The 12,380-nt window shown below is 36.9% G+C and overlaps 1 protein-coding gene across 4 annotated transcripts in view; it reads left to right on the top strand.

Moving 5' to 3' along the window:
• The window catches only part of Nox4 (NADPH oxidase 4), a 142,995-nt gene that overhangs the window by 45,927 nt on the left and 84,688 nt on the right, over window positions 1-12,380 (top strand). For all 4 annotated transcript variants that reach the window (XM_052762962.1, XM_052762963.1, XM_052762961.1 and 1 more), the window contains exons 7-8: window positions 4,923-4,995; window positions 9,241-9,321. In XM_052762962.1, the coding sequence (XP_052618922.1) occupies window positions 4,923-4,995; window positions 9,241-9,321 (154 nt within the window). The remainder of the gene's footprint in view (window positions 1-4,922; window positions 4,996-9,240; window positions 9,322-12,380) is intronic.

Genomic DNA, 12,380 nt, shown 5'->3' with positions numbered 1-12,380 from the left:
TAATTTTTATGTTGTTTAATCTGCCTGGATCCAACAAAGGACCAAGATTTTTTTTTAGACCAGCTTCATTTTATATCAAACATCCAATGATACACTTTAAATGTCCACCAATAATTAACTGAACACAAAATCTACTTGTCTATCTCTTTAATTTGATGCAGACATCTATACAACATCCCACATAGTAAGACACCATTTTTCCCTGTTTACTTCCATATACTAAGACCTGGGGTTTCTTTAAGATAGTCTCAACCCTTACCTTTTCAGTCACTATAATTATAACAGTCATTATAATTTTCAGTCATTATAATTAAGATATAATTATCTTTACCAATTATATATTTTTCTTCTTCATTTATCTGAATGAAATAATCTTCTTTATAATATTTGACTAGCAGTCAGTTTTGTGGGATTAAATCCAGGGCTTGCACCTTCTAGGCAAGCAGTCCATGACTGAGCTTCATACTCAGTCTGAACCACATAGACTCTTTTTTTTCCTCCTTTTTTTTTAATTAAGAAATTTTCTACTCACCCTACATACCACCCACAGATCCCACCTCCTCCCCTCTCCTACCCTCCAGCCCTCCCTCCCAAGTCACCCTCCATTCCCACATCCTCCAAATCAAGATCTCCCATGGGGAGTCATTGGACCCCAGCACACAGAGCTGAGGTAGGTCCAAGCCCCTTCCTGCCGCACCAAGGCTGTGCAAGATGCCACACCACAGGCACTGGGATCCATCCCTGCTACATAGACTCTTAATCATTTTGAGAGACAGAATTCTGCACATCCATGTTTTTTGCTCCTTTACTCACAGTAACTAAGAAATTGAACCAGACAAGATGAACAATTAAAGAAAACATGGCACACACATGTGAGTGGATTTTATTCATCCTTGCAGAAAAATAAAATCATGACATCTACAGAAAATAGGGGGCACTGAAAGTTATTTTAAGCAAAATAAGCCAGAGAGAGAAAGCCTGTGTTTTCTCCCACAACCAAATCCTACTTTAGTGTGTGTGTGTGTGTGTGTGTGTGTGTGTGTGTGTTAGAGGGGTGTAAATATAGATCATGGAATCCTAAGGAGTGGAATGGAAAAAGGGGGTAATACAAAGTGTTTGACATGAAAGCGGAAGTGAGTGGCTGGGTGAGGTTAAGGGACCTGAGGGAGGAGGACAGGGGGATGAAGGCAGGGAGGAGATTCAATAGGAATACAAATGTCATAATGAAACCCAATATGTTGTATATTGGGTTTAAAAAAATACTGTAAAATTAATTTGGGTGTACAGAAAAAAAGCAACATGTTTTAGATAGAATGATAATTTCATCAAAAGAATTAAAAATCATTAAATTTATACTCTGTAGTTTTCAGATGAGATTCAGCAAGCTTATGGGTTTGCCAGAGGAATAACTACAAGACTATAATGTCAGGCCATTTTGAACACTGGCTGGGTGCTTGTAGACTTCTCTTCCGTTTCCCAGTGACAGGAGTCAAGCCTGCTAGTTCTCTCTCTGTCTCTCCCTTTCTTTCCAAGGTTTTCCTACATATTTTCCGTGTTCTGCTTCATGGAGCCAGAGTTCTCTACTCAATGTGAGGAAATATTTGAGTTCAGCACGTTTTTCACTGTAGCTCATATGAGATGCTTTATTACACTAGTATGACTTGTGACTCTTCAAAGAATGCTTATGACTCTTGAGTAACAGAAGTGAATATCTTAAGGAAATGGAGAACTGTGGCTGTATTTCAAACATACCCATTTTTTAAGTTTCCTTCTATTAAGATGGTTTGTAGACAGATATTCATTGACCAATTGTGGCAGGTCCAGAATAACACAGGAAACCTTCACACCTAAATAATTCATGAAGGGATAATGAAATTATCAGGGAAGTCCATCTGATTACAAATTTTATAGTGTGTAACAATCATGGATTCTAACACTTAAATCGTTTTTGAAGGCTTAAGTAGAGGTTTTTGTTGTTTGTTTTTCAAATCTTTCCACACTTAACTAACATTCACTAAATCGCATATATGTAGAAAACACAGTATTTGATTGTCTTTAATATGCATATGTGTTAGTCTTTACCAAAATCAAGACTTCATATATTTCGATTACCCTGCTCCCAAATATGCCCCTTAATAATTCATCTTATCCTCTGTCCCTTCTAGTGACTCGTGTGCTTTTTATAACTAAAAAATAACATGAAAATTCTAGACTTTTACATAAAAAAATTAATCAGCACATTTCTATATTTTAGTAGGTGAAAAAGCAGCTTCTTTTACTCAATCTAGTAATTTGGGGGATTCATCTATGTTGATGTTTAATTCATCAATAGTTCCTATTTTATTGCTTATTAATTTTCCAGATATATATAAAACAATACAATTGTTTCTCTATTTACCTGTTGGTGTGAATGTGAGTATCTATATCCCATGACTATTAAAAACAGCTATGAATATTCTCAAATGAGTATTTGGGTTGCTATATGCTTGTTTCTTTGAGTAGCTACTTAGGAACCAGGCCTATCAGGGATGTTGCTTTTAAGTAGTCTGTTGTCTGTCCTTCAGTGTGAGGTGGATTGATTTCTTCCCATGTGGCTGACAAGCAATCACTTACCTAGAGGAAATGGAAAAGGTGCTGTGAAATGAATACTATAGGAAAAAACTGCACAGAAGACATGGTTTGAATTAGGAGCATCAGGCAGGGGCATGCATGATTCCTGATGGCATTAAGTCTGTGTATTTGGAAAAGGACTCAACTCTTAACGTGCCCAAGATTAGATCCCTTGTTTTTCATGTGGCTCTTTAAAGTGAAATTTGTTTCTACCATAGTGAGTATTCTGCTATCATTATTGTCTAGTTGTTGTAAACACTTTGAAATCTGAATGATGCACACATGCACTGTCCTTACACTGTTCCAAGCTGGGTTGTTTCTTTTATGGTTACCTGCCAGTGAAAACTTTTCTGCCCCATAGGTGATGCCCAACAGAAAGAGAAGTGGGAAGTGTATAGACTTCTCCAGACAGAATCAGTTGAATAATTCTTCCTTTGGGCCAATTTCAGAGTCCCTCATATGAGGAATTTAGGACTTACTATTGTTTATGTGATTTTATGAATTAAAAAAAATGTAGCGAGATAGGCAGAGTTATTCATTTTTACAATATTAACACAGTAAGGGGTCTATTTACATATATATCAGCTATTCATTCTAGACATGGTGTATGGTCTAATGCTATATTTGTAGCTATAAAAATCATTAATTTTAACATGTCTGCAGGTTTTCTTTTTAATTCAAATTTATTTTATACTATATCAGAGCATTGTTTTTATATTTTGTAGACATTATTTGTCTGTGGGGGGTGTCAGAGTGTCTCTGTGTGTTTCTTTTTTTTTTTTTTTTTTTTTTTTTTTTTTTGGTTTTTCGAGACAGGGTTTCTCTGTGTAGCTTTGCGCCTTTCCTGGAACTCACTTGGTAGTCCAGGCTGGCCTCGAACTCACAGAGATCCGCCTGGCTCTGCCTCCCGAGTGCTGGGATTAAAGGCGTGCGCCACCACCGCCCGGCGAGTGTCTCTGTGTGAAGGGTGTACATCAGAGGACAGTTTATGGGAGTTGTTTTTCTGCTTTCACCATGTGAACTATGGGACTGAAACTTAAATTGTCAGGCGTGGAGGCAAGCACCTTTACCTGCTGAGTTATCTCACAGAACCTACAGTGCTTTTGATAGGAAGAAAAAATAAATCTAAAAGCTTTCTTCAAATACCAGCACAGTTAGGGCCTGTCATAGAAGATAGGGAAGACAGATTATAAGAGCCAGAGGGCCAGAACATTTGTTTCAAGACAGTGTCTTCTTTATATGACAGGGAAGTTACACCCAGGAAACGTCAACAATTTGATTTGCCTAAACAAGACCTACATAATGACGTGCCAATGTAGAGCTATAGTCAGTTTATGGCAGCATTAATTAAACACTATTTTCTTTAAAATGGTTCTCCTTCAAAGACTCAGGGATCACTGTGGAAGGTGTGGAAAGAGTGTGAGAGTTAGAGGAGGTGGACAGCTACACGGAAAGAGTGTCTTCTGGATTCAGTGAGGCAGCCGCACAGATGAACTCACAGCAGTTGTAACAGCATGGTCAAGATATGTGCAAGCCTAAAAGAGGCCAAATGCTAGCATGCAGCAGGGAGCTGGGCACAGAGCTCCACCCCTAGCCAAGTAGCTATTGACAGTTCTTTGCTGCTGGGAAAGGAAGGATCAGTTTTCTCTAAAAGTATAGTCCCTGATAAATCGACCACATCCCAGTAGAGAACCACAGATCTAAGAATATTTGGGCAGTACAAATCGGCCTTGTGGAGAAAAGGGGAAAAAAAGGAGTGGGCACAAAGTTGGGTGGGAGAGGAAACAGTGAATCTGGAAGAGTTGGGGGTGGAGCGTGAATATAATGAAAACACATTGTATAAAAATGCCCAAAAGAACTAATAAAAAATTATTCCAAGTAGTGAAGTCTAAAAAGTTACTTGAAATGGATGTAGAAGGGAGGTGCTAGTTCCATACTAGGACAGAGCAGAGTAAAGGAGGTGAGTACTGTGGTGGAAGTCATAGAAACTAACTGCTCTAACATTAATTAATGTCATTTGGGAGAGTATGTATGTGCAGATGTAGTATGCCCTCACCATTATGAGTGAAGCATTTGGCAATGCAGGAATGGACTCTTCTTCTCCAGGAACAAAAGGCTTCCTTGTCTGAAATGCTTTGAGACTGTACTGATTTTCTTTACAGCTTGTTTGAGGGGGTGTATATACAGAGAAATAAAATTTGAATTTGCTTTGCACTGAATAGCATACTATTCTTTAGACGTTAAGGTCATAATTTTTGAACTTTCTTCCCAGCATGAATGAAGTTAAAATGTACTTGTAAATGTTTTTACAGTTCCGGGTCTGACGGGTGTCTGCATGGTGGTGGTACTGTTCCTCATGGTTACAGCTTCTACCTATGCAATAAGGTTAGTAGTGTCAGAGTGACAGTTTTGTTATTCACCTGTCCACGTTGTCCAGAGTCCCTGCCATTTATACTCATTTCCATACAAACAGGAAAAGTCTGGAAAGACTAAAGTATTTAGACTGTGCAGTTAGTGGATTATTGGGGTTGCCACTGTTGAATTAGAACCATTTCTATATTTCATTTCCATGTTTTGAAAATTACACTGTATTAGTCTTAAGGAATAATATATGAACATTTCTATTGAATACCAAGGGAATTGGAGTTTTTCAGGATCTTTCATAGAAAACATAATTGGATATGGGATTAAATTTGACTATATACCCAGATTTTGAGAGTTCCCAGGAATATGTGCCTTAAAAATATTCTACATCTTATTACCTGATGACAGTTTTTGGTTTTGACTATAGTATAAAATAGTGTTCTAAATAAAGCTTCTGAAACAAAATTGACACATGCTAAAATATTTAGAAACACTGTGATTCACATTAATTTTTTTTTTAGTAAAAACATTTTGATGGGGCTTGGAAGATGACCCAGCCGGGAAAGTGCTTGCCACACAAGCATGAGGTCCTGAGTGCAAACCCCTATTATCAATGTACAAGTCAGGCATAGTGCATATCTGCAACCCCAGCACTGGGGAGGAGATAATTATAGACAGGTGAATAGCTGGGGCTTTCTACACACACACACACACACACACACACACACACACACACACACACACACACACAGCAAAGTGAATAAATACATGAAAATAAAAATAGCTTGAAAAATGTCAGATATATGTCAGTAGCACTTTCATGTCCTTCTTTCTGAGTGAGCACATTCCATTTCAGAATAGAAGTCTGTCACATATCACATCAAACTTTTTGCTTGAATAAAGCAAAAGAGAGAAAAACATCTGAACAATTCTCATAATTTAAAAATCTTTAATCATTGCATTGGCTGAGATATGAAAATTAATGAACAAATGAATGTGTATATGGTTTAAAAATAGTTTTAAAGTGATATTTTCAAATGATTCTGTTTTTATACTTCTATACATATCTACTCATAATCATACTCACCTCCCAATGTTCACAAAAGATTAGTCTGCCATTGTGTGGTTATGTTTATAGACCAAGTCTCTTGGTCTTGTTTACTATGGGCCACCCCACCAACATTATTCTTGTCTCATATAAATGTTTTAAACGTTTTCCATGTTAACATATTTTATCTCTCCCTGTCACCATACACATGTATATCATTTTCAAAACCCATGCATGTTGAACTTTTTGGGTTAACGTAAGGTTTTAAATAGTAACTTCAGAAACAAGTGCCCCATCTGTGTGTTTACATACATTTTCAACTCTATCCTAAGGACAGATTTTTAGATGTGAAATAGTTGGCTCAAAAGGTAAGTGCATTTTTAAGCCTCCTATAGAAAAAATTCTTCCCTATGGTTGGGTCTGAAATTGATAAACTTATTTTTAGGGAACATTAGACAATTATTAAAAGTATTAACAATTATGTTATATTTGACCTAGAGATAAAAGCAAATTAGATATGTACAAAATTCATATTATGAAGATTTTGGTGACATTGTTTGTGAAAGCAAATGCTATAAATTAAGTAAATGGAAAATAATTAGCTATTACTTAAATAGGGTTTTAAAAAGTTGTTAGGGTAACTATTATTGTCATTCAAAGAGCTCTTCCAAATGTCTACTCTTTACCTCATGTGTCAGGGTCAGAGTCCCTAACTACAGCCCCGGAAAGGACACTGGTTAAGGAGCAGCCCGGGTGCTAAAGTAAATATTTGCCCTAAAATCATGAAATAAAACAAATCTGTGTGCTTCCCACATATATTCAACAAATGCTGCTGCTTATTTTATTTTCCGTCCTCCGTCAGAACAATAGCACTCTCTTAGATAGGGTTTCTATTGCTGTGAGAAAACACCACGACAGAAAGCAAGTTGAGGAGGAAAGGGCTTGTTTCAGCTCATGATTCTCGGGTGTGACACTCCATCACCAAGGGAAGTCAGGGCAGGGATTCAAGGCAGGAACTTGAAGGCAGGCCCTGAAACAGTTGCTGTGGAAGAGTGCTACTGACTAGCTTCTTCCTCATTTTCTCAGCTTGCTTCCTTATACAGCTTGGTACTACTTGCCCAGGGTGGACACCACCCACAGTAGGCTGCCTTCTCTGCAACAGTCATTAATCAAGAAAATGGCCCCACAGACTTACCTACAGGCAGTCTTTTCCTCAATTAAGGTTTGTTTTCCCAAATAACTCTAGTTTGTATCAAGTTGAAAAAAAAAAAACAAAAAACTAGCCAGAACATTTGACCCTCTTGTCAAATTGACACTCCAATATATTACTTTCCTTTATTATTTATCCTCAAGGTCTCATCTTAATATCAGTTTCTCATAAACCGTGTTTCAACTTTTAAAATTCCCAGTTTTTAGAAATTCAGTCTCTTTGAAATGTCCAAAGTCCCTCTAAATTCCAAAGTCTCTTAATTGTGTTCTCCGGCAAAACCAAAAATAAATTACTTACTTTTATTTCAAGAAGAGCCTGGGCACAGTTCAAATCAGATCAGAGCAAAAACAACTTTCCGGGGTGTAAAGCTGTGTCAGACTTCTTGGACCCATGATCTGGCCTTGAAAGTACTAGGCAGCTCCACATCTATGGTTCTGCCAGCCCCACCAGCCCATGTAGCTTGTCTTACAAGCTCAGGCTACCTTCCACACCTGCTGCAGGCTTTGGTGGTCTTCCCGTGCTACTAGCATTCCCCAGGTGCTGGACTATCGCCTGCACCCGGACTGCTCCTTAACCAGTGTCCTTACCGGGGCTGTATTAGGGACTCTGACCCTAACACATGATGCCAAGCCTCAGCTTCTTTCCAGGACTCCTTCCGACCTGGAGCTTCTACGGCAATTGAGTCTCTTACCTCACCAGTGGCTTCTCCAGGCCTCCCACAGTGCCAAGACTCAGCTGCTCTCCATAACCCCCTTCATGCCTCCAAAATCAGTACTACCTGGGAAACCCTTACACATTACCAAATTCAGATGCCAGCCTGAACTTGACCACCTCTGGACCGTGGCTTCTAAGTTCTGACGCAGAGGAAACATTTCTCAGAGGATTTCTTTTCAGTAACAGTGGTCTCTTCTTGATTAAGGCCATTTTTTTTCACCCATAGCTGACCAAAACCATGTATTCTTAGTTTAAAATATTGAATATACCAGATAGAGTCTTTAAGAAACTCTATAACTTCCCTCTGAAACTTTATAAACCTGGCCAACATTATTCGCACTGTCTTTAGCATTGAAAGTTCCCACAATAGCTCTGTACACTTTGAACACACAATTATTTTCTATCCCAAAGTTCTGAGTCCTTCCACAACTACCCCCACCCCCACCACAGAACATGCTCAGGTGTTTCACAGAAATACCCCATTCCTGGTACCAATTTCTGTCTTCGAAAGGCTTTCTCTTGCTGCTTGAAACACCATGACCAAAAGCGATTTGGAGAAGAAAGGATTTATTTCAGCTTTCAATTCCACATCACAATCTATTGTCAAAGAAAGTCAGGGCAGAAACTCAAGGTGGAAACCTGGAAGCGGTAGCTGAAGCAGAAAGAGGAATGCTGAAATTTTAGTGATAATTTAATTTATTTCCATTTGAGTTTTCTTTGAACTTTTTCAAAATATCATTTGAAACCAGAACACTAGTTATATTGGAAATACTGGACAACTTAAAAATTTAATATATGTGTAAAAGAGAGAGCTGAAATTGTGGTGCTTGCCTTTAATTTCAGTACTCAGGAGTCAGAGACAGGTGATCTATGAGTTTGAGGCCACACTTGTCTGCATAGTGAGTTCCAGGATTACACAGAGAGACCCTGTCTCAAAAAAAAAAAAAAAAAAAAAAAAAAAAACAAAAAACAAACAAACAAACAAAAAACAACCAAATAAATAAAAAGAAAATGCTACTAAAAAGGACAGAAAAGTTCTAAATTAGACTACACCATGGTCTTTATTTAAATTCTCTATATATAATTTAAGAAGTATATATAATTTTCAGATGGTAAATATTACTCATGCGTTTTGCTGGTACACCTTATGTAGTAAGTTAATACCCTGATATCAATAGATGAATTTTAGACAATTGGCAGTGATTTTCAAATATGAACCATATTTTCAAAGTGAATGTTACTTTAATGGGACCAGTGTAAAGCCAGACTGAAGCCAACTGATTTGTTTTTCCAGAGTTTCTAATTATGATATCTTCTGGTACACTCACAACCTCTTCTTTGTCTTCTACATGCTGCTGCTGTTGCATGTTTCAGGGTAAGTGAAACAGTTTGTACCTACAATCTTTGTTCTCACCTCACATACAACAGAAGGGAAGCATTTGTGGGAAGGGTGACTCTCTGCATGAGCCAGCATCTTGTTAGCAGCCCAGGGCTCCACAAGGGATGCCCTCCGTTCTATCAGTACCCCAACTACAAGGAGCTCATGTCTGGGTCTCTGAATTATATTTTAGTTTAATCTCTGTCTTTTAGTCCAGATAGTTTTCACAAATCATAAATAATATTGGGTAAGAGTACACCTGGCATGCTCCCATTATCTCATGTCAGGTTTTTCCAGGGAAAGAGAGTTTAGAGAAACAGATCATTGTCCTCTCTTTAGATTGTTTTATAAAATAATTGTCAAGGTATTAGGCAGTTTATATAAATTTAGTTATTTCAGGTGCATGTTCAAAAATATTCACTCTCTCCTCTCCTCAGTTTTGGCGATCATTGGTAAGGACAGGGATATTAACCAGCTTTATTCCAGTTGGGTTGGATAGTTTTCTAGAACATAGAGAGGTAAGGCATCAGAAACATGGCCACTCATCATAATCATGAGCCCTGACTGGTCATTTCTGCTTCATTTCTCATGGTGGAGGTACATTCTGTGGAGCCTTAGGCTGCACCAAAAGCACTGGGTACAGTGAATTTGCTTTGCATTTTCTACTGGCAAACAGCTGTGCTTATACCACCAACACACCATGTGTTCTCTTCTTTAAATGGCTAATTTGCTAGTTCAGAACTGTGGTCATGGAGGCGACACTGAATCAGCATATTCTATTCATGGTACCAATAATTTAAAATACAATTATTCATTGCTTATATTAAGCTAAATATAAGTCCAAATTGTTTCAAATATTTTCTGATATGAAATTCTTGGGATTTTATGAAGATTAAGATTTTGAAAGCTGCAACTGGGAAACTAAGTTTGAGAAAGGTTCAGTAAGTTGCCAAAATTTATTTAATTAATATAAACTTGATTCAGACACAGGCATTTTGAAGGTTCTTTTTCAAAAAAACAGTTCTGAAGTAGGAAAAAAGTTTCTTTTTTATCAAAAAACATACACACACACACACTCATAAATATACAAACACACATAAACACACACACACACACACACACACACACACACACACACACACACCACATACATATTTGTGAGAGCTTGCACTTCTCAGAATTTGACTTTCCATTCTAATATCTCTTTAAGGTTTCTCTGGCCTCACTCAGGACAGCGATCTGTCTGTCATCATCTCTTTCTTGTATGGTTCCTTCTCTCCCTTCCTTCTCCCTTCTTTTCTTTCTATTTGGAAAGAGAAAAATGTCGTCATTTACTAGCATAACCAACTATTCATTTTTGCCTTTATGCTTTATTAAATTAAAAATTTGAAAAAGATGTTCCTTTGCCATTTAAAACAGTAGCCTTTTTTTGTGGTTCAGGAGTTCAAAAGCTGTTAGTTTAAAGGAGGATTATATTAAGACTTTTTTAAAAAAAAGATCTGTTTAAAATTAGCTCCTTTTGTAGAACAAATAACACAGGCAGATGGCAATTTTAATATATATATATATATATATATATATATATATATATATATAACCAGCAAAAGAGCTACAGAAGAATTAAATATAATATATTTTATAACTGGATTAATAATGAAATGAAAATAATTGTTGTAATAGTTATAATACTGGTGTAAGTATCATTGTATACATTAACGATACAATAATCATTCTATATTACATACTTTTTTCATTGAACTTTAATTTTTACTAAAATATAGATTGTTTCTAACATGAAGAAAATGGCTACTGGTAAATTTTGCAACTTTTTTGAAGTTTTTTGTTTTCTTTTTAATTAACAAGTGCACATATGCAGGCGAGTTATTTTAAATTACCTTTTGTGCCATTTCTAGGAATTCAAACAGATTTTTATTCTTGAAACACCTACGAAATATCATCCCCCAGTCTGTTTTTTTTCCTTTTTTTCTCCAGTCTTTTGTTAATAAAAAGACTTGGAGTTGTTCAATGCAAGATTCATGCATGCATGTTAAAATTTCTATTTAACAGTATACTGTAGGCTTGATGGGAACAATCTCTATTTGCTGGGCACCCACGCCTCTGCCCATGAATGTATTGAATACTTAAGGTGAAGAGACACAATCTACTGTGGAATCTCAGTCTCCCGGGAGATAATTGATTTAAGATTTAAAAAAAAAATCAATAAAAAGCCGCAGGCTGTATCTTCAAAGTACAATCATCATTTATTTACAGGAATTCTAACAATTCAGGGAAGAGATGAATCCACATTGACCAAAGATTTTAGAAAGATTTGGCTTCAAAGATGAGGTGATTCAATTTTTTTGGCCGCTTTTTCTTCTTACATAGATTTTACAGGAAAAGGGTTCATTACTTCATGTGATTTGGTAAGGTTTTGTTTAGCTGTAGAATTTTCAAATGTATTTTGAACTAGCCCTTTTGTTTTTCTAATGTCAAACAACTTTCCTCTTTCAAAGTTTACTTCCTGTTTAAATGACTGGTATCAGTTGTTTATATTTGTTAATAACTATATGAGTTCTGATACATGTATACATTCTTGGTTGATCAAGTCAGGTTCTTCAGTGTCTGTCATATATTAACCTCAAATATACTTCTGGCTTCTGAATCCCTGTGTCCCCAGGGTGTAAATGCCTAAATCTGAAAATGCCCATTTTGATGTGGTATAGCTCTAATTCCTACAGAGTTCCTTTCTTTTTTGATCCCAAATTCATTCTCCTATAACTTTAATCCAGGGATTTAAAGGTCTGTACACATCATCATTCTTAATTTTTCTCATTGGACATGTTATCAGTTAATACTGTCTGAATGCTTATCGAGTGTGTGTGTGTGTGTGTGTGTGTGTGTGTGTGTGTGTGTGTGGTGCTGGGGATTAACTCAGAGCTTCAAGCATTTGCCATGCTAGGTGAGTACTCTGCCACTGAGCTATATCACCTGCCCTCCAGTGTTTATTTTAATGATTTTTCCCGACAAGCCTTCAGTTGCTTGTTCTTCCTTGCACT

Source organism: Peromyscus californicus, unplaced genomic scaffold (assembly GCF_007827085.1).
Source record: "Peromyscus californicus insignis strain IS unplaced genomic scaffold, ASM782708v3 Scaffold_4__1_contigs__length_199733344, whole genome shotgun sequence".
NCBI lineage: Eukaryota > Metazoa > Chordata > Mammalia > Rodentia > Cricetidae > Peromyscus > Peromyscus californicus.
Note: the sequence above shows the minus strand (reverse complement) of the source record. Positions and strands in the feature narration are given on the sequence as shown.